Source organism: Heptranchias perlo, chromosome 5 (genome assembly GCF_035084215.1).
Source record: "Heptranchias perlo isolate sHepPer1 chromosome 5, sHepPer1.hap1, whole genome shotgun sequence".
Taxonomy (NCBI): Eukaryota; Metazoa; Chordata; class Chondrichthyes; order Hexanchiformes; family Hexanchidae; genus Heptranchias; species Heptranchias perlo.
In genome coordinates this window covers 11,887,291-11,910,449 of record NC_090329.1, presented here as the reverse complement: position 1 = coordinate 11,910,449, position 23,159 = coordinate 11,887,291, and the positions used below count along the sequence as shown (strand labels likewise).

General features: G+C 45.2%; 1 protein-coding gene and 1 long non-coding RNA gene across 4 annotated transcripts in view; one reads left to right on the top strand and one right to left on the bottom strand.

The window, feature by feature from the left end:
* Window positions 1–23,159, top strand: part of myom2b (myomesin 2b) — a 154,830-nt gene that overhangs the window by 18,877 nt on the left and 112,794 nt on the right. For all 3 annotated transcript variants that reach the window (XM_067984018.1, XM_067984016.1, XM_067984017.1), the window contains exons 6-9: window positions 2,341–2,433; window positions 15,868–15,956; window positions 16,045–16,095; window positions 22,219–22,383. In XM_067984018.1, coding sequence (XP_067840119.1) covers window positions 2,341–2,433; window positions 15,868–15,956; window positions 16,045–16,095; window positions 22,219–22,383 — 398 coding nt within the window. The remainder of the gene's footprint in view (window positions 1–2,340; window positions 2,434–15,867; window positions 15,957–16,044; window positions 16,096–22,218; window positions 22,384–23,159) is intronic.
* LOC137321583 (uncharacterized) lies at window positions 6,692–11,454 on the bottom strand. Its single transcript, XR_010962854.1, has 2 exons — window positions 11,027–11,454; window positions 6,692–10,612 (listed from the first exon to the last, which is right to left on the bottom strand). It is a non-coding gene; the product is annotated as an uncharacterized lncRNA (long non-coding RNA).

Below are 23,159 nucleotides of genomic sequence, written 5' to 3'. Positions count from 1 at the left end.
CAGAGTCAGGATCGGCCCATTTTCGTTCCCCCCCGCTCCCCAAGCGGAACCGACCCTTAAGCCTTTCTCCAGCTTCAGAGGCCATAATCGAGATTTGACGCTTCAGGGCAGTACTGCATTGTTAGAAGTACTGCCTTTCAGATGAGACGTTAAACTGAGACCCCATTTCAAGTGAATATAAAAGATCCCATGGTGCTTTTTGAAGAAGAAGTTCAGGGAGTTCTCTTGCCGCCCAGGCTAATGTTCCTCCCTCAACCAACGAAAGTAATTCACCAGCCCCGATTTTGGTCTTCGGTGTACACTGAGCGGGCAGCGGGCAAAGTGGTTGCAACACCCGCCCGATATAGATGGCGAGCTGCCCACACAACTGGCAGGCTGACTGGCAGCTCGCCTCATGTAGCAGACGCAGATATTGTTTAGTTAAGTGGCAGTTAGAAGATTTCCAAGTATGGAGTACAAAAATGGGAATAATGACACAAGGCAGCCCACCTTATTGTTGGGGAGCCCGGAGGAGCACCCCTGCTCCTCCTGGCCCCACAAAATAATTTTAGACTTACCTTTTTGGGGATTCTTCCCCTTGACCAGCAGGTTTTACCGAGTGGGATGTCCACGGTGCATGATCCGCCCAGTAGGCCCGAGTTAAAATGTCGACAGTCTTGATTTTAACCCTGCTACCGGCCTGTTTCCGCTGAGTGGAGGGAGTTAAAATCTCCCCTATAGCGTCTTGAAACAATCCAAAGCACTTTGCGCGCAATGAATTATCTTGCAGTGCAGTCACTGGAGACGAACATACGAACGATGACGGGACAGGGAAAGGCCCACTGGTCCATCCAGCCTGTCCCGCACAATTGTGAAACCATGTGATCTCCTAGGAGAGGCGAAAAAACAGATGAAAAACCCGGGCCAATTTGGGGGAAAATATTCCGTGAAATTCCTCCGACCCAGGAGATCGCTCTGGCCCTTATTTTTCGACGCATTACCTACCTTTTGAAAGAGGTGATCTCTGCCCCAGCCAGAAGCAGGTCCAGCTTTTGCTCGAAGGAAGACAATCAGAACACATTAGAAGTAAAAAAAAAGCTGCTCCCCTTGCAATGAGTGGGCCTGCCTTCCTTTTGGGAGAAGGAGTGCAGTGTACATACATTAGACTTACTAATGTTTAATGTAACACAATGCACCCTTTATACCATAGACAGCGTTCTAAGACTGGTGCTTGATTCAGACTGAAGTAATAGATATTTTAATCACCATGGATTCAGAAAATACAAATAAAGGGTTAACTGGATGATTAAGAATCTGAATAAATGTTTCTTTGAGGATGTTAAGCGTACCTCCACGTTGAAGTCCAAGATAATTGGGTGGAACTCTTGAGGTAGCTTATCTTGAACACTGCCAGTTAAAACTAGCCATGCTGAGCTTGAAGCAGTGTCACTGATACTACAATGTGATTTTTTTAAATGTGAGACCAAATATTATAAGAAGGGTGGGTGAAGGTCAACTTGCTGATAATGTTTGTAAACAATTAGTCTGACTGTATCTGCAGTGTGTCAAGAGGCAGCTAAAATGAAGATTTTACCTCTCCAATATCAGGCTGTGCGCTATAAATAACAAACGCATTGATATGTTTGTTACTTGTTCAATGTGTTTTAACAGAGCTTCCAGACACCTCAGTCCTTCCCTAAACCTTGCCACTTTTCCACCTCCCCCTCCTCCTTAAAACCCACCTCATTGACCAAGCTTTTGGTCACCCCTCCCAATTTGTACCTTCCTGGCTCGGTGTCCGTTTTCCATTTTTCATTTCCCTTATGCCTTCTTGTGAAGCACCTTGGGACATTTCCCATGTTAAAAGTGCCCAGTAAGTGCACACTGGTGTTGTGTTTGTATGAAATTCCTCTTGTCCGCTATTTTAATGAAGGCATTGAACCAATAGCGGGAAAAGAATTTCATCCAACCTGAAATCACTCAGCGCAATTTCAAACCCTGCGTGAAAACCATGATCATTTACAACTATCCTTGTGCAAAAGGAATATCAAAGTTAATAATAATTAATTTAATCTAAAAAGAAAGACTTGCATTTATATAGCACCTTTCACATCCTCAGAAAGCCCCAAAGTGCTTTACAGCCAATGAAGCACTTTTTGAAGTATAGTCACTGTTGTAATGTAGGAAATCTATAATCCCAATCAGTGATAAATAAATGTGGTTGGATGGGTTCAGCAATCTCACTGGGGCCAAGTATTGCTTTTTGCTTATTCCTACTTTGTGACTAAAATAAAAGAGCAGTGGAGTTAATCCCCTCTCTCTGGAAACAGTCCATCTGACTTGTTTGCATTTTACCGGTAGGTATAAAGATGACGTCTACATTGATCAAACAGGTGAACCAGGCAAATACAGGATTGAAAGCTACTATGGAGTTCACTCTTTGGAGATTAACAGGTGAGTTTCTACAGAAATACAAAGGGAGCTCAAGGGGTCCATGGTGATCACGGTTGATTTTTTTTTCTCTACTGTGTTTTAAAAGGCATTCATTTATTTAAATGTTATCAGATAGCTTATTTACATGGTCTTAATGTTTAATCCATTCAATCATTCATCTTGGAAACCTTCTGTATTTCTCATTGGAAAGCCATGCCAAAAACCGACGATTCCAATGGCTCAGTGGGAAAAGTCACCACACAATGTGTTGCTGAGAAATCCAGAGCAGGGAGGTCTGATGCTTGATCATTGTTTTTTTGTTGAGTTGGTGGATCTCAGTTGCAGTGGCATTGTGAGTGCTACAATTATCCTCAGCACCCAGGGAGGGAAAACCCTGATCACCTCACTCCTGATTGCCAGTGACTAACTCCAGTTGGAAAATATGTGTGTGAGGACAGGATCGGGTTCAGTCTGGTTGCCCTCCCATGGTTAAATAGTCTGCTGACACTCGGGGCTGGGCTTTCCTCTAAGAATCAGGCTGTTTTCGGGTGGTCAGGGAAGATTGTTCAGAGGAAAGTGGGCGGGGAGGCCTCCTGCCAAATTCCCACTCCTTAAGCCGGCCACCAACATTTTCCTCTTTCCCCCCCCCCCCCGCCTTCCCTCTATTGTCTGTGATATTGGATACTCACCCATTGCCCGCCACACTGAATGTAAATGATGGTGAGTGAGTGGGGCTGCCTCTACACTGCCAATGGAGGGGAAGGTCAGAAGGAAAGGAGAAGTGGGGGGAGGGGAGGGGACTGTGGTAATGGGAGGCAGGAGGACTGGCTGCAAGATAGGAGATGGCTACTTCTCCCGCTCCCAAAAACACATCCTAAAGCTGTTCGTTGGTTCTGGGCTCATTCAGCCCCCTTTAAGACATGCCCTGCTCTTTAAGGAATGAATGATCCAATGCAGCGCCACCACATTTCCAACCCCAACGATGGTGGAGTCCCTCTGAAGAGTGAGATGCCGCTGGGAGATCACCCTGTCCGCACATTTGATCCAAACCCAGGAAAATGGGTTGGGATTACAGCAGAGTTGGATCAGTGGGATGAAGCCCTGCCCTGACCTGTTTCATGCGCCGATACTGCGTTTAAATAAGATGTCCCCCTCACTGTCAAGAGGCACAAATGATGAAGCCCTCTCGGAGGAGACGCTGGAGGGCTGGTGGAGCTCAAACAATTGTAACCCAGCATGACTCGCTCCCCTCAGAAGAGGGTGGGAGAAAGCCTGGCATGGGGGGGGGGGGTGAGCAATACGCAGAAAGCCTCTTGTAATGATGTGTTGTTAATCAGGAGTCTATACAAAACACATGTTTTGCATGTATGAATTATTGTTTGATTGGAGTATACTTTAGTTTTCATGTTTACACTAGGCACATGCTAGTCTATTTGATCTTATCTTAGTTATACATATTCTTTCTTTACTGCTCCCAATCCATCTTTTCTCTTTCTTTCTGACTCTTTTCAGTAACTGAAAAGAGGTTTTGCTTTTATTTGGTACAATAAAAGTCAACTGCAGACAATGCAACTGTATCCCTTCTTATTCTAATTGTGTATGGATTGGATGCCTGACTGATTTGTTGTGACCTCTGGCTGCTAGATTCAATTATCTAGCCAGAAAAGCAAAGGAAGTGGACACTGGTAATGACCATCAGTGCGAATTGCTGAAGCATTACCTTCATTCATTTCAAAGACTGTAAAGGCACGATCAGTCCAGGTTGACGGGAAGAAAACGATCTTCCATTTCTTTAAGTGTTTTTTTTGATTGACAACTGTGTTTCTCTGAGGATTCGACACAACCCTTTCTTCCACCTGATATAGACGAATGATGTAATCTGCTTTCCTCATTTGCACCACAGCCCCCGTCAATCACAGCTGGCCTCATCAAAATGCTGAGCTCTCTGCGATTGGATCCCTGCTCCCTCATAGCAGATTAGATTCTCTTGGCCATCACCTTGTTACTAAAGCATTTAAGTTGGTGATTTGAAACCTTTCTAATTCTGATATATCTACGCCTGTCTTATAGCTTTCAAAAATATCTGATGCGTAAGATTTTAATACTTGCTCATGTAAAAATAAGTTTAGTGGTTCTATGTCCTGCCACTTGCAGCATTAAAAGAAAAAAAAAATTACCGTTTAATTCTTGCATTACTGATAATGGCCCAGAATTTGCTGGGAAACAATGGCGAGTTTAATGCGCACACCGTTATTAGTGTGTAAATAACCCAGCAATTTGTGGCGAGGAAGAGCTACCCCGTGAGTTACGAATCGCCACAAATTGCTGGATGGTTCGTGTCCCTCTGCCGTTAACCGTGTGAAAATGGGATCTCGCCGATATTCTCCCCGAGTGTCAGGAAATTGCTGGACTTGCGCATTAATTACCAATTAAACTCACAACAGCAAGTTAAGGCTGGTACTTAACGATGTAAGGACCCTTTTAATGATGAGATTTATGTTCCTGCAATGCCACTCAACCTCTCCGGCCCAGAAAGTTAGCAGTTTAAACTATGTTGTCTCATTGCTGCAGGTAGTAAATTGATTTTACAGATTCTTAATTTTTAAAATTTAAAATTTAAAAAATTGTTTTCTTACTTTTCCTTTCTGTCTTTTTTTTTTCCTCCCTCTCTTAATCCAATCTTTCGTTCCCTCTCTATTTCTCTTTCTGTATCTAATTTGACTCTAATTCATCCTATTTCCTTCTCAGTCGTTCCTCTGTTTCTTTCTCTATCGTTAAATACCATTGGTTAAGGAGATAGACTGTTGGTCCCATCGTTGACCAGATGCCCCGTTGACCCCATGCTGTTATCAGCTCACACTTCCAGCGAGTCATGGCGCAAAAAGATTTTTGAGCCGAAGGGTGAGGAAAAAAATCCAACTCACGGGGCACCCTCCAGCAAAATTCTGGGCCAGAATTTCCATGTGGCTTGATTTGCTTCAAAATTTTAAATAGTTATTTTAAAATATAAGGTTCACTTGTGAAGCTAAAGGGAACACTGAAGGGAAGTGTTACCGTTCGGGCTTGTTAACACTTTCTTCCCCTTCCATTGTTTACACCGGACTCCCCACGAATAAACCATGCCCCTTGTGATCTAGAAGTCTCTGGTTGAACAATAATGCTATTTTCCGATAAAACTGCACACTGAAATTTAGGTTGGATTTCCATAGGTCTTCTAAATTGCATCAAGCGTCAGTTCAGACTGTCAGGTGCAGAAGTTCGAGAACTAGGCAACACCATAAGCACGAGGCAATTTTATTGTACATAATACAGCATAAAACAGGTCACTTAACTGTTTGGTTCAGCTTCTATAGTAGAAAAAAATCTTCCAACATTTATGACACAAACAAAAAAAAACACTTCTGTAGCAATATCTATTGGTCCCTTGAGGTCTGCCCTTGTAATTATACTTGAGGGATAATTTAGCAAGGTGCCGTTGCTGGTATGAAGTCTCGCTAGATGGGAGTGTGAGTCGGAGATAGGGCTGCCCTACACCATAGGACTGATTCTCTAAAATCTTCTCCTGCTTTTGTTATGGCGCTCATCCTTCTGAGACACTGGCCTCGATATTAACCCCCCACCCCCACCCCCACCCCACGACGGACCGAGAGAGTCGGGGTTAAAGATTTAAATACAGGGAATGCGACCCCAACACAGCGCACGCCTCCTTTTCTGCGGCGGCGGATATCGGGGTGTCCGAGTGTCCCGTCGTAGAAAGGCGGGGTACTTCATTAACTTATTTAAATCAAACTCCCACAGTACAATTGGGAGCCCGATTTAAAATTGACTGTTGTTGCACGGGTTTTCCAGGACTCGGGAAACTCGGCAGTGAAAGGGAGGCGAGAGCTGCCAGCTCCACAAAGCAAGTGGCTCTTTCAGCACACCTTGTGGGCCAGGAGGAGCAGGAGTGCTTCCCCCTCAGACCCTTCAAGGAAGCCTTCAGCCTCCCCCAGCCTCGATCACCAGCCTCACCCCAGCCCCTCCCCCGATTGCCAACCTCCGCCCAACCCCGATTGAGGGCCTCACCTCCTCCCCTCCCCCCACCGGTGCCGTTAAGTTTGGCAGGACCTCCGTGTCCCCGGCCTTGCTGGGTTCTTCAGCCTTTCGCTTCCCTCCCCTGCACCCTCCCCTTAAACATCGCGGACCACTGAGTTGAAGAAGTGAACTGCAGAACTTTACAGTCCTGCTGGAAGGACACTTTTCCTTTTGGAGTTAGGATAATAACAAAACTATTCTGACACAACATGCAGTTTCTTTTAATATTAAAATGCAGTATTACAGAGATCAACTGCTGCAGACACCGAAGTGAACTATTTTAAAACGTCAGTGAGGCTAAACATCTGCTTTCCAGTCCCAGTACTGAGGGGTAAGTTATCAGAGTGTTTGCTCAGGTGCTGACACTTTCCAGTCTTTATTTTGCATATTAAGCACACTGTCTCTCAACCAAAAAAAGCCTTTATCTTAATTAATCTTTGATCAAACGAAACTTCTTGTATTATCATACATGCACCATCTCTAGGCTTCCATTTGGAAACCCCAGAAAGGATCACCTTCCATCTCAATCAGGGTTACTATAGCTTTATAAAACATGTAGTTATATGTCAGCTTCCAAGCTAAATTTTCCATTCTTGCCATAGTGGATGGGTAGTTTTTATTCAAAGTCTTCAAACTTTGAGACATTTGTAACCCCACCATTTTACGGGTCCTATCCTTCGATAATCTGGTTGAGGTTGAGTCTGCGGCCTGGGACGGTGCCATTCATTTTAATGGACATCAGACTAGCAAAATAGATGATCCAAATCTGTCTGGCTCTGGGCAAACAAAGTACTGACTGAGTATACAGCATATTAATAAAATGTATACTATCTTTGAAGCTGTTATTTTAACAGTGCAAATCTCGTGAGGCATCCAGAACCTTGTGTTGCGAAGGAATTCAGCAGTAGCGTATTCTGGGAAGGATGATATAATTGTAGACGGCTTTATATGGCTTTTTAAGAACTGAAATTCCATGAAAAATTATACATTAAGATGAGGCGACAAGGACTACTCAGAATGCAGAGCAGGAAGAAGTAGAACTGTCACAGTAAAAGCCAAGGCAGTAATCAATGATCTTCTAAAGGTGATCGGTAATATTCAGCACTTTACTAATCACTGAAAATATTGTTATTTATCAACCAGTGCCCATATTTACCAGAAAAATATTGTTAAATTCCTGAATATTATTACTGTTTTGAGCCAAGAAAGGGAGAAACATAGAAACATAGAAAATAGAAGCAGGAGTTGGCCATTCGGCCCTTCGAGCCTGCTCCGCCATTCAATATGATCATGGCTGATCCTCTATCTCAATACCATATTCCCGCTCTCTCCCCATACCCCTTGATACCTTTTGAGTCTAGAAATCTATCCAGCTCCTTCTTAAATATATTCAGTGACTTGGCCTCCACAGCCTTCTGTGGTAGAGAATTCCACAGGTTCACCATCCTCTGAGTGAAGAAATTTCTCCTCATCTCAGTCCAAATGTCCTACCCCGTATCCTGAGACTGTGACCTCTCATTCTGGACCCCCCAGCCAGGGGAAACATCCTCCCTGCATCCAGTCTGTCTAGCCCTGTCAGAATTTTATATGTTTCAATAAGGTCCCCTCTCATTCTTCTAAACTCAAGTGAATACAGGCCGAGTCGACCCAATCTCTCCTCATATGACGGTCCTGCCATCCCAGGAATCAGTCTGGTGAACCTTTGCTGCACTCCCTCTATGGCAAATATATCCTTTCTTAGGTAAGGAGACCAAAACTGCACACAATACTCCAGGTGTGGTCTCACCAAGGCCCTGTATAACTGCAGTAAGACATCCTTGCTCCTGTACTCAAATCCTCTTGCAATGAAGACCAACATACCATTTGCCTTCCTAACTGCTTGCTGCACCTGCATGTTTGCTTTCAGCGACTGGTGTACAAGGACACCCAGGTCCCTTTGTACATCAACATTTCCCAATCTATCACCATTTAAATAATACTCTGCCCATCTGTTTTTCCTTCCGAAGTGGATAACTTCACATTTGTCCACATTATACTGCATCTGCCATGTATTTGCCCACTCACTCAACTTGTCTAAATCGCCTTGAAGCCTCTTTGCATCTTCCTCACAACTCACAATCACACTTAGTTTTGTGTCTTCAAAAACTTGAAAATGTTACATTTGGTTCCCTCATCCAAATCATCGATATATATTGTGAATAGCTGGGGCCCAGGCACTGATCCCTGCGGTACCCCACTAGTCACTGCCTGCCACCCAGAAAAAGACCCATTTATTCCTACTCTCTGTTTCCTGTCTGTTAACCAATTCTCAATCCATGCCAGTATATTACCCCCAATCCCATGTGCTTTAATTTTGCACACTAACTTCTTATGTGGGACTTTATCAAAGGCCTTCTGAAAATCCAAATAAACCACATCCACTCGCCCACGTTTCCTGCTCCCGATCAGTGTCTAGTGACTGGCTGGGAAAGTGCTTTCTGTAGATGTTGGCCAAGGTCAGAATCAGGCTTGACCATGATGTCCCCATCATCACAACTGAACAGTCCAATGACACCCATGAAGAATGGCCATTTTGTTAGGTACCAGAGGGTGGTTTGTGCCCTTGGAACTGTAACCCTTCATGTATCAGTGGCTTCAGAAGAGGAGAAGATTGAAGGGTTGGAAGGGGGGTGGGAGGGGGGGTGGGGGGGAAGAAAGAATAACAAAAAAAACCCCGGCAATGATTCTTTGTTGTAAATGACCCAACGTAGCATTAGTCGGCCAAGCAACCCACAGGCTGCTGTTGCACCACCTAGTGGTGAGCACTAGAACCAACTCAGGCACTTCACTGGCCAAGAAAGTAATTAATCATGAAACAACACATGTTGAATGACATGAATATTTCTGAGTACTGCACGGTAATGTGATCCTAATCAGATTGCTCTGCAGTAAGCCTAATTACTAAGGTTTTACAAATTCACCCTCATTAGATTCCTTAGCCTGGAGCTGCACTGTTAATGTGAAGGTATTTGTGTGGGGGCAGCACAAATGCCATTTTTTTTTGATTTCCGCCATCTGTTTATAGACTTGAGGACCCCGAAATTGCTCGGCTGTTCTGGTGGACTCCCAGGGTAAGTTCAGCGGGAGTCTGCCGGAATGGCCACAAACTCTGCAGGGTTCTGGCCTCAAGGCATGTTTCTGGAATGGCCCTACGGAGGTTGAGCCTCCACTCACCCCTAAGAGGCCATCGACTTAAGGAGTGGGGCGGGGGGCAGAGCCAGGAGGGGACTGCCTAGGTCGGGGCATTCCCATTGCCCTGGCCCTTAGCTGGGACTCAGCATAGCATCGGTATAGATACGCCTGGTCTCTCTCGGCATACCTGGCCCAAAACCAGCAGAGGTGGGGCCTACCTAGGGGTCCAGGCCAGGACCAGGGCCGAAGATGAGGAAGGTTGGAGCTTTTAACTATTTAAAGCGGTCCCTTTTGTAAGGAGGCAGACAGTTTGTTCTTCCAAGGAGACGTAGGCACCTTGCCCCCCAACCATGGCCACACGTTTACAGCGTGTTTGGCAGGCAGGGGTCAGACATACACCTGCAAACCACCAAAGGCCCACTGCTGGAGGCCTCTCTCCTGAACAGGCGAACTTTGGTGCGGTCAGTGGCAGAGTTTCGTGGTGGAATTGCCGGAATCGCCCCTCCCCACCGGATTTTCTGAGCCAGTATCTAAGACAGTCTAAGTTGGAACTGCCTTCTAAATAGATATCTCTATTTTGAAGCTGATTGGTGGTATATTTATGGCTGCCACACGGTTATAGGGTGCAGATTATTGTCCGAGTGGCCTGTGCCTCATTGTACGACGCTGTGAAAGTCTCTCTGCTGCGCTACAGCCCAAAATACATTTTTAATCATTTGTTATCGCCCATTTTTTCACCTCCAAAACAGTCTTTAGTTTTCAGTAGAGACTGGGTTGTACGGTGGGATTCTAGGCTGAAGTCCTGTTCTCTCCGAACGGCACTTTAAATAATTTTGATATTTCGGGATTTTCATCCATTCTGTTGCGTTATTCCGACGCTGGTTTTAAAGGGGCGGTGGCTCGATGAAAACAAAAACAGCTCGGCAAAGATTATCCCCTCTGTGGAGGCAGAAAGCTGGAAAAAGCCATGTATCATTTTTAATTGTGCTGAAGCGACACTCGGCTGATGCCGTTGGAATAATCTGACGTGTTAGTAAACAAATGATGAGTTGTTTCGTCAACACACGTTTGTGCAGAAGGTGCCCCTTTAACACTTAATATTTATTCGAAAAGGCAATCTCACTGCCTTTTTTGACAGAATTCTGGGCAATAGCAGTGTCTATCAGTACAGTACATTGAATTACGCGAGTACTCTCCTCCCCTCTGCCCCTGAAGGCCATGGTTCTTGGTAGTCTATATTTCCATGGGTACCTTGCCCGAGTGACCATTTTTCATATGTGTACCATTGAGTAGCAGCGGGCTATTTGACTGTGAAGGGCATCACGGCAGAGCCTAATCCCGCTCTCACCTGCTACCGACATATACTTACTTTATGGCGGGGGCGGGGGCGGACACTGGATAGCGACCAAGAGCGGGCACCCTGGGGGAGAAATCGGTGCGCTCCTCCTGCCTTCACTGCAGGCCGTGCTCGCATCCTTCTCTTCGCCGCGGGCCCTTCTCGGGACCTACCCGCGGGTCCGCTCTGCGCCGGAGCCATCTGAACATTCCAGGGCCCCGACCGGCGAGCTGCACCGGGATGCCCGATTGGCGTTCGCAGCTGTATTATTTAGACGAGGCCCAGTTTCCAGCGAGCCTCGGGCCTTCGTTTTCGGGTGCGGGTTTGCAGGCCCGTCGCCCGCTTTGCGCTGGTTTTCAGTCCGGACCGATTTCCCCCAACCCCTGCCTGATTATTCCCTCCATATTCCAGGGACGCAGGAAACAACTGTAGCACACCACATGCTAACTGAGATCCACTAACTCGGCACACAGTCCAAGGATCAAACCTGCGTAGCTCAGTAATATATTATGAGCCCTGAATTTTTCAATGATTGATGTCTGACGAATGCCTATGGAGCTTTGAGAGACACGAACCAAACCTTAAATGTAATTAGCCTGGTAGGTGGCTAAAGAGGGAAGTGGATAGTACAAGTATTATCTTTATCCATAATACAGAATTCACTAAACAGTTAAAGCATAGAAATGCTTTTAGAATTCAAATATTAAATAAAATTAAAAATACCAATGTGTTGTTGAGGTTCCATAAAAAAACAGATTGCAAAATGCGAGTTGGCAAATGCTCTTTGGGTCATCAAGGGAGCAGCAGTCTGCATGAGCTGTGTTTTTTCTCATGGAATAACTTGCTTAGAGTCATTAACTTGTGGAGTAGATTGAAGAGCTTTGGGACATCCTGAGGATGTGAAAGGCACTATAGAAGTACAGGTTCTTTCTGTTCTGTTCCATTGTATTCTGTTCCTGTTTTGTTTCTTTTTCTTTCTTTCTTCCTTTCAAGGCAATTGGATAAATTCCCTGTTGAGCAGAGAGCTGAGACACCAGGTTTTAGGCAATGGCTTTCAAATGTTTCTGTGTTGTAGATGCCCTGCAAATATTGACACGCTCACAGGCAAGTATTGACAGACGCACAGGGACTCCTGGCAAATATTGACAGACGCACAGGGACTCCTGGCAAATATTGACAGACGCACAGGTACTCCTGGCAAATACTGACACGCTCACAGGCAAGTATTGACAGACGCACAGGGACTCCTGGCAAATATTGACAGACGCACAGGGACTCCTGGCAAATATTGACAGACGCACAGGGGCTCCTGGCAAATACTGACAGACGCACAGGGACTCCTGGCAAATATTGACAGACGCACAGGGACTCCCGGCAAATATTGACAGACGCACAGGGACTCCTGGCAAATACTGACACACTCACAGGGGCTCCTGGCAAATACTGACAGACGCACAGGGACTCCTGGCAAATACTGACACACTCACAGGGGCTCCTGGCAAATACTGACACACTCACAGGGACTCCTGGCAAATACTGACACACTCACAGGGACTCCTGGCAAATATTGACAGACGCACAGGGACTCCTGGCAAATACTGACAGACGCACAGGGACTCCTGGCAAATACTGACAGACGCACAGGGACTCCTGGCAAATACTGACACACTAACAGGGACTCCTGGCAAATATTGACAGACGCACAGGGACTCCTGGCAAATATTGACAGACGCACAGGGACTCCTGGCAAATACTGACAGACGCACAGGGACTCCTGGCAAATACTGACAGACGCACAGGGACTCCTGGCAAATACTGACACACTCACAGGGACTCCTGGCAAATACTGACAGACGCACAGGGACTCCTGGCAAATATTGACAGACGCACAGGGACTCCTGGCAAATATTGACAGACGCACAGGGACTCCTGGCAAATATTGAGAGACGCACAGGGACTCCTGGTAAATACTGACACACTCACAGGGACTCCTGGTAAATACTGACAGACGCACAGGGACTCCTGGCAAATATTGACAGACGCACAGGGACTCCTGCCAAATACTGACACACTCACAGGGGCTCCTGGCAAATACTGACAGACGCACAGGGACTCCTGGCAAATACTGACAGACGCACAGGGACTCCTGGCAAATACTGACACACTAACAGGGACTCCTGGCAAATACTGACAGACGCACAGGGACTCCTGGCAAATACTGACACACTCACAGGGACTCCTGGCAAATACTGACAGACGCACAGGGACTCCTGGCAAATACTGACAGACGCACAGGGACTCCTGGCAAATATTGACAGACGCACAGGGACTCCTGGCAAATACTGACAGACGCACAGGGACTCCTGGCAAATATTGACAGACGCACAGGGACTCCTGGTAAATACTGACACACTCACAGGGACTCCTGGTAAATACTGACAGATGCACAGGGACTCCTGGCAAATATTGACAGACGCACAGGGACTCCCGGCAAATATTGAGAGACGCACAGGGACTCCTGGCAAATATTGACAGACACACAGGGACTGCCTGCAAATATTGACACACATACACGGACTCCTGACAAACTCACAGGGACTGCCTGCAAATCGTGACACACTCATAGGGACCGCCTAAAAATATTGACACACATACACGGACTCCTGACAAACTCACAGGGACTGCCTGCAAATCGTGACACACTCATAGGGACCGCCTAAAAATATTGACACACTCACAGGGACTCCTGGCAATTTGACACACTCACAGAGGCTGCCTGCAGATATTGACACACTCAGAGGAACTGCCTGCAGATATTGACACACTCACAGGGACTGCCTGCAAATATTGATACACTCACAGGACTGCCTGAAAATATTGACACACTCAAAGGAATGACTGCAAATATTGACACACATACAGGGACTGACTGCAAATAGTGACACACACAGGGACTCCTAGCAAATAGTGACATACACAGGGACTCCTAGCAAATAGTGACACACTCAGAGGAACTGCCTGCAAACATTGACATACTCACAGGGACTCCTGGCAAATCTTGACACACTCATGGGGACTGCCTACAAATATTGACACACTCACAAGGACTCCAGACAAATTGACACAGTCACAGGGATTGCCTGCAAACAAGGACACGCTCACAGGGACTCCTGGCAAATATTGAAACACTCCTGAGGACTGCCTACAAATGCTGACACACTCACTGGGACTCCTGGCAAATATTGACACACTCATGGGGACTGCCTGCAAATATTGACACACTCACAGGGACTCCTAGCAAATAGTGACACATTCACGGGGACTGCATGTGAATATTGACACACTCACAGGGACTCCTGTAAATCTTGACACACTCACGGGGACTGCCTACAAATATTGACACACTCACTGGGACTCCAGACAAATTGACACAGTCACAGGGATTGCCTGCAGGTATTGACACACCCAAAGGAATGACTGCAAATATTGACACACAGACAGGGGACTGACTGCAAATAGTGACACACACAGGAACTCCTGGCAAATATTGTCACACACACAGACACTCCTGGCAAATATTGACACACTCACAGAGACTCCTGGCAAATATTGACACACTCACAGAGAATCTTGGCAAATATTGACACACTCACAGGGACTGCCTGCAAATCTTAACACACTCCTGGGGACTGCCTACAAATATTGACACACTCACAGGGACTCCTGGCAAATATTGACACACTCATGGGGATCTGCCTGCAAATATTGACACACTCACAGGGATTTCCGACAAATATTGGCACATTCACAAGGACTGCCTGCAATTATTGACACACAGACAGGGACTCCTGACAAATATTGACACACTCACGGGGACTCCTGGCAAATAGTGACACACTCACAGGAACTGCCTGCAAACATTGACGCACTCACAGAGACTCCTGACAAATATTGACACACTCACGGGGACTCCTGGCAAATATTGGCACTCACAGACTGCCTGCAAATTGTGACACACTCATGGGGACTGCCTAAAAATATTGACACACTCACAGGGACTCCTAGCAAATAGTGACACATTCACAGGGACTGCCTGCGAATATTGACACACTCATGGGGACTGCCTGCAAATATTGACGCACTCACAGGGACTCCTGGCAAATATTGACACACTCACAGGGACTGCCTGCAAATATTGACACACTCCCAGAGACTCCTGGCAAATATTGACACACTCACAGCGAGTGTGACACATAGTGACACATTCACGGGGACTGCCTGCGAATATTGACACACTCATGGGGACTGCCTGCAAATATTGACACACTCCCAGAGACTCCTGGCAAATATTGACACACTTACAGGGAGTCTCCATGAGAATGACAGCAATGCCTGCAAATACTGTCATTCTCATGGAGACTCCCTGTAAATACGGACGGACTTCCAAAGACCGCCTGTTGTAAGTTTCCAAAGAGAAACCATGCTATCATTGCAGAAAATGTTTCAGTTAGTATACCGTAGCAGAGATCATGCGCTCCCAAGTCAAAAAAAATACAGAAAATTGCAGAAGTCCAAGCACCGATGGACAAAAGTATCGTGACCTTGCTGACGTCCTGGTGCTCCCTTTGCAAAACCCCAATATGAAGATTTGCGGTTTAAGGCAGCATAAAAATGAAGTGATCGCATTGATTCATGAAGCAGAATCTTGATGGTGGCGCAGCCTGAACTGGCAAAAAGACTTTTATTCTTTCTCTTGCACTCCTGTGCTCTTTTCCCCTGAATCTCTTAATAGAATAATTAATTACTTAATATGATGAGGGGTATTTAAAATGTCAAACTTGGTGCGATGCTATTAAGACGATCTTATTTCCTAGATGTACCACTAGTGACACCGCTCAGTACACTGCCTTGGCCTTTAACATTCACGGAGAGTCATCAACCACTGCTGCTGTCATTGTCAAACGTGAGTTTCTCGACTCAAGGGATGCATATTTTACAGGAGAGGGGGCATGGTTTTCTGAACAATCATCTGAACTATCATCTCCTTTCAGGGTTCCGAGGGGAGGAAGAGCCTTACCACTCTGTCTTGCTCCCTGTGAACCGTAAGTGAATATAATGTTTATTGTGATTTAATATCATTATCTGTCGTTCCTGCGATATTCACTCGCTTTGGAAACCTCGCAGCATGAAATCTTTACCGTTACATTTCTTAGGGCAGCTTGCATTGTATTTTCCCTTTCCCGCTTTTCTCCTTTCCTCTCCTGAAGACGCGGACTCTTGCGAAGATATGGTTCCGTGCAAGCTAGTAGCCCTTCAATATTTGTCCAATTGCTCCGTGTGAACCTAGATAGTGGAAAGTCATTGGGCCAGAATTTGCTGCAGCAGGGCATCTAACGGCCTCTGCCATCAGTTAGACTTGCCCCTGCGTTCTTCAGCTCAAAAAATGTTTGCCCACAAAGTTGGTGAAAGTGTGAGCTGATGACGGGGCAGCGAAGGAAACTGGGCATCTGGGACCTGAGTGAACAGAACAACCAACAGGGTATCTCCTTTAATAAGAAGATTTAAGGATTAGGAAACAAACAGCGGAAGGACTGCGAAGGAGGGTGAATTAAAGGGGGTGAATTTAATGTCAAATCAGGTACGGGAAGAGAGGGAAAGAAAGATTAGATTAAGAGAGAGAGAGAAAAAAAGAGACAGAAAGGAAAAGCAGAAAAAAAATGTCAAATTTAAAATTTGACATTTTTTAAATCTCCCCGAAAAATTCCAAACCTGAAGGAATGAGAGTCTACACTTGTAATAGTTAATTTTCAGTGCCAGAGAGGTTTATTGTCGTTAAAAGAGACTTAACTTTCTGTGGCGAGTTTAATAGGCAAATACAGCAAGTTCCTAAACAGAAAACGGGGAGGCTAAGGGCAAGGTGGGTCAAAATCCTGGAACTCCCTTCCTAACAGCACTGTGGGAGAACTGTCACCACACGGACTGCAGCGGTTCAAGAAGGCGGCTCACCACCACCTTCTCAAGGGCAATTAGGGATGGGCAATAAACGCCAGCCTCGCCAGCGACGCCCACGTCCCATGAATGAATTTTTTTAAAAGTGCCGTTTTCGTGAAGCTGGCGGCGGAGTGGCGCAACTCAGACCGGAGCTTCTGGGTATTCACGTTTAACCGCGTATCTGCTCCTCGCCTGAAGTTGCTGTACCAATAACCTACAGATAACAGCGAGCGCCATTAGCCATGCCGTTATTTTGACAGCAAATTCTGGCCCATTGAGTTTCAGAATGTAGCCTGTGTTCTCATTGACGATATAAAGAGCCAAAGAGGCAAAGCAGCAGCTGAGCTTGATCATGTCCTCATCCTGGTGTTGATGGATAGTAATCAGGAGCAAGAGTCCTGCCCTAGAAACACTGAAGCCGACTGTACAAACTGTACCAACCCTATCACTACCCCAACTGTGATGAGCTAATTTAATACAAATAGGGATTAAACCCGAGACCTTCCTGATCTATTGGCTCACGTTCACAAGGCCAGTGTGTTTATTCACTAATCTGTCAAAGCGTTTTCCTTTATCCCTGATTCTGAGCACATTAAATTTACTATGATTTCCTTTGGCTCCAGTTACTTGTTTGTGAGACCTGTTTGGATTTATTACTGCTGTTTGTCACACTCTGTGAATGTCACTGGACTGGAAACACGGATCGAGTACTGGAAGCATAGAAAGGAAAACAAAAAAAATCCAACCTCAATCTGAAGGGAGGAAACAATTTAAGGACTACTGAAAACAAAAAATACCCAGGAAATTTTGTCAGCATCTGAAAAAAAAAAAGAGGTCAACATATCAGGCAAAGGCCCTGCGCCAGAACTGGAAAAAGGAAGATAACACGTTTATAGAATGGAGCAAAACAGAGAGGGGAAGGTGAACAATAAGTAAAGAGGCCCCTCTCTTCACTTTGTTTCAGTCTGTTCTACAACTTCGACAACACTGAGTTATTCCAGCGAGTGCCTCAGGCAGGACCAGGCTTTACTTTCACCAGAGATCAAAGGTCACTGACATAAGTCAATGAATGATGGATTTTTGTCCCACTGCCCCCCCTCGCCTCACTTTGTGAAGCCATAGGAAATAGCGTTTAACATAGTAACCAATAATGTTATGATTCTGGGCTGAGGGTATGACAATTACCCTTAAATATTCTGCTGGCATTTAGTAATTTAAAGCCTGGGTTTCACCATTAGTACCTTCTTTGAAGAAGCAATCGCAAAGAATTATGATTGATAAATTTTCTTCAGTTTATTTCTGTTACTTAATTTAAGAAATAAACGCTCAAACTGTCAGCAATCTTGGGGGAAACTGGCGTAGAGAGGTACTGAGCCTGCTGGTTTGAAAGAGACAGGTTAAATTCAATAGAAATACAATCACATGCCTAGGCTGCTTTTAGAAATGGTTCAGTTTTAAATGTGCTTGTTAATTCAGCTCTCTCACACTTTGAGGCTGAAGGATCTTTAGTTTTGCAGTTTGTGTCCCCGAGAGAGGGCTATCACGACAGCCTCCCTGCATCACCCTCCTGTTTTAATATTTAAATCTCCCGGTGGTTTCCTACAGTCCTATTGAAGGAAAATTGGGAACACTCATGTTCCGCTCATGTTCAGAGTCTCCTGTCTCCCGTCCACACATGCACCGAGTGTCCTGATTTCCCCCGCCCACCAGAAATTCATAGTTAGGATGTTGAGCTCTTGGGAATTAAACATGGTTAGATTGAGTGAAACTGCTGCAAAAGGGAGAAATAAATCAAAGGGTTTTTTTTTTAATAATGAAATGATGTAAAGAATCAATCCATCTTATTGACGCATGTAAGGGAATCTGAGAATTGATAGTACCCAGCGGGGCTGTGTGCTTCTGCATACCTGTGCACTCGTGGAATAGCTCAGTGTATTTAGTGTACCAGAGGGGGAGACAGTTGTTCGTTTTGCAGATGGCAAGATCCACAAAAAAAAGTTGGTCTGCACTGCCATGGGCTGCACATCACTGTTTAGGAATACCGTCAATGATGCAAGAACTGCCTATCTGCTGTCTAAGGCTCCTTGAAAATTGAGGCCTCTGAGCCAGTTCCTCTGATGCTGCCACCAGCATTTTCCATTAAAAAAAAATTCAACAAATCTACAGAAGTAGAAAACGTACTTCTATTAAGTCTATATGAGGAGAGATTGCTGTTAGTGATGATATAATCGGAACACTTAACTCATTCCTCCCTCTGCTATTTTACTGGAGGTTTCAATCTGTTTAACATAATTACCTGATAGGCCGTCCTTCTTTCACCTCTAACCAACAACCTCTTTCTCTGTCGCCAGATTTTCTCGTCTCACTTTATTTATCACTACTACTATGGTCATTGGTTGTCTGAACTTCCCTCAACTGTTCCTCCTAGTTTCTAAATGCACATCCTATCTGTTCCTCTTCCTCCCTGTGTTATGATCAAAGAGTACATCCACCAATCTAATTCATCATTTCCTAGGACCTCTTTCTACAATTTGTGCCCTTTCATAAGTTTGGCATTTTCTACTCCCTGTTTCTTGATTTATCCTATCTTCTCTCCTACATTTTCCAACCCTGCGCTATGGCCCATTTGGCCGCACACTTGGCTTTGTCAACAAAATAGTGATGTTACTCGTATAAGAGAAAATGTTGGAGTTGCAGAATTATAAAAATGTAACTTGGTTCTGACATAGAAATGTAATTCACAGCGAAAGACCTTTGAATAAATACAGTTGGATAAGACCCTACTAGATAGCATAGTGAAATACGATTTTTAATGAAAATCTCATTAGATGTTTACTTTAATTACTTTAGGAATGATGTCAAGGCCTTGGAGAGGGTGCAGAGGAGATTTACCAGCATAGTACCAGGGATGAGGGAATTCAGTTATGTGGAGAGACTGGAGAAGCTGGGGTTGTTCTCCTTAGAGCAGAGAAGGTTAAGGGGAGATTTAGAATCATAGAATCATAGAAGTTTACAACATGGAAACAGGCCATTCGGCCCAATATGTCCATGTCGCCCAGTTTATACCACTAAGCTAGTCCCAATTGCCTGCACTTGGCCCATATCCCTCTATACCCATCTTACCCATGCAACTGTCCAAATGCTTTTTAAAAGACAAAATTGTACCCGCCTCTACTACTGCCTCTGGCAGCTCGTTCCAGACACTCACCACCCTTTGTGTGAAAAAATTGCCCCTCTGGACCCTTTTGTATCTCTCCCCTCTCACCTTAAATCTATGTCCCCTCGTTATAGACTCCCCTACCTTTGGGAAAAGATTTTGACTATCTACCTTATCTATGCCCCTCATTATTTTATAGACTTCTATAAGATCACCCCTCAACCTCCTACTCTCCAGGGAAAAAAGTCCCAGTCTATCTAACCTCTCCCTATATGTCAAACCATCAAGTCCCGGCAGCATCCTAGTAAATCTTTTCTGCACTCTTTCTAGTTTAATAATATCCTTTCTATAATAGGGTGACCAGAACTGTACACAGTATTCCAAGTGTGGCCTTACTAATGTCTTGTACAACTTCAACAAGACATCCCAACTCCTGTATTCAATGTTCTGACCAATGAAACCAAGCAAGCTGAATGCCTTCTTCACCACCCTATCCACCTGTGACTCCACTTTCAACCTGTACACCTAGATCTCTTTGTTCTATAACTCTCCCCAACGCCCTACCATTAACGGAGTAGGTCCTGGCCCGATTCGATCTACCAAAATGCATCACCTCACATTTATCTAAATTAAACTCCATCTGCCATTCATCGGCCCACTGGCCCAATTTATCAAGATCCCGTTGCAATCCTAGATAACCTTCTTCACTGTCCACGATGCCACCAATCTTGGTGTCATCTGCAAACTTACTAACCATGCCTCCTAAATTCTCATCCAAATCATTAATATAAATAACAAATAACAGCGGACCCAGCACCGATCCCTGAGGCACACCGCTGGTCACAGGCCTCCAATTTGAAAAACAACCCTCTACACCCACCCTCTGTCTTCTGTCGTCAAGCCAATGTTGTATCCAATTGGCTACCTCACCTTGGATCCCGTGAGATTTAACCTTATGTAACAACCTACCATGCGGTACCTTGTCAAAGGCTTTGCTAAAGTCCATGTAGACCACGTCTACTGCACAGCCCTCATCTATCTTCTTGGTTACCCCTTCAAAAAACTCAATCAAATTCGTGAGACATGATTTTCCTCTCACAAAACCATGCTGACTGTTCCTAATCAGTCCCTGCCTCTCCAAATGCCCGTAGATCCTGTCTCTCAGAATACCCTCTAACAACTTACCCACTACAGATGTCAGGCTCACCGGTCTGTAGTTCCCAGGCTTTTCCCTGCCGCTCTTCTTAAACAAAGGCACAACATTTGCTACCCTCCAATCTTCAGGCACCTCACCTGTACCGGTGGATGATTCAAATATCTCTGCTAGGGGACCCGCAATTTCCTCCCTAACCTCCCATAACGTCCTGGGATACATTTCATCAGGTCCCGGAGATTTATCTACCTTGATGCGCGTTAAGACTTCCAGCACCTCCCTCTCTGTAATATGTACACTCCTCAAGACATCACTATTTATTTCCCCAAGTTCCCTAACATCCATGCCTTTCTCAACCGTAAATACCGATGCGAAATATTCATTTAGGATCTCACCCATCTCTTGTGGTTCCGCACATAGATGACCTTGTTGATCCTTCAGAGGCCCTACTTTCTCCCTAGTTACTCTTTTGCCCTTTATGTATTTGTAGAAGCTCTTTGGATAGAGGTGTTCAAAATTATGAGGGGTTTTGATAGAGTAAATAAGGAGAAACTTTCCACTGGCAGGAGGGTCGGTAACCAGAGGACACAGGTTTAAGGTAATTGGCAAAATAACCAGAGGGGAGATGAGGAGAAATGTTTTTATGCAGCGAGTTGTTATGATCTGGAATGCGCTGCCTGAAAGGGTGGTGGAAGCAGATTCAATAGTAACTTTCAAAAGAGAATTGGATAAATACTTGAAAAGAAAAAAATTCCAGGGCTACGGGGAAAGAGCAGGGGAGTGGGACTAATTGGATAGCTCTTTCAAAGAGTCAGTACAGACAAGGTGGGGCGAATAGCCTCCTTCTGTGCTGTATTATTCTATGATTCTATGTGAATAAGAATTGCTTCTATACACTAACGTATCTGTGTTTTCTTCCCCCAGTTCCTCTGTTGTCACCAGTTGTTTTTACACATATAGACATTCAATATATTGAGAAATTTGGTGTGAGCTTTGGCACCGAAGGAGAGACAATGATACTGTCCTGCCGGATGATCATTACACCAAACCTCGGCCGTCTTCAGCCGGATGTTGTGTGGTACAGAGATGGTCAGTAATTGTGTCAAGTTTGCTATCCGTTTTCACTTGCGAGAACGCACGGACTGTATTTGCGGAAATGTACATCTGTTAAAATAAGCCAGTGGCACCAAAGGAGAGGCTGCCCTCGTATCTCCGTGGCTGCAGATTCCTGCCCCTGCAGAGCTCTGCATTCCAAGCTTCCTGCTTCTAGGTTTCCAGCCAGGTCAAAGTCAGCCTGTGGAAATTTAACGCCTTGGGTCACAGAACTTTAACTACCTCTTTAGGGTTGGAGTCAGCTCATTTGCCAATGGCCAACTCTGTCTCCAGTGAAGCGAGTTTTATCAGTGATTTACAATGACAAAACCTGTCGGTGCTGCATTCCTTGCTAAGCAGCACCTTTGAGACTAAATCACATGACTGTTTGTGTATAAGGGATGATTCCACAATCGTGCGCCACCAGTGGGGAGCCGTGATCACAGAGAGCGTGGGTCAGAGAATCAGGGTTACAGTGTTGTAGCCCCATCTCGGTCCTACACTCCCTGTGAGTGTGGCTTCTCTGCTGGTGTTTGGGATCCCAGGGCAGAACTCCAGCTACTGTTTGATTGTCAGAAGTGCCTGCAGTTCAGGCTAAAGGTTCAATCTGGTAATGTTGGAGCATAGGAGCGTTCTGAAATAACTTACCAGCACTCTCGTTTCTCACCTTTATGCATACAAAATTGTCAATAAAAACAAAATTGAAAAATCCACCTTTGGCAAACATTTTCGGGATGTAGGGAATTTAGGGTCTTTCCCAGAGATTCATGGAT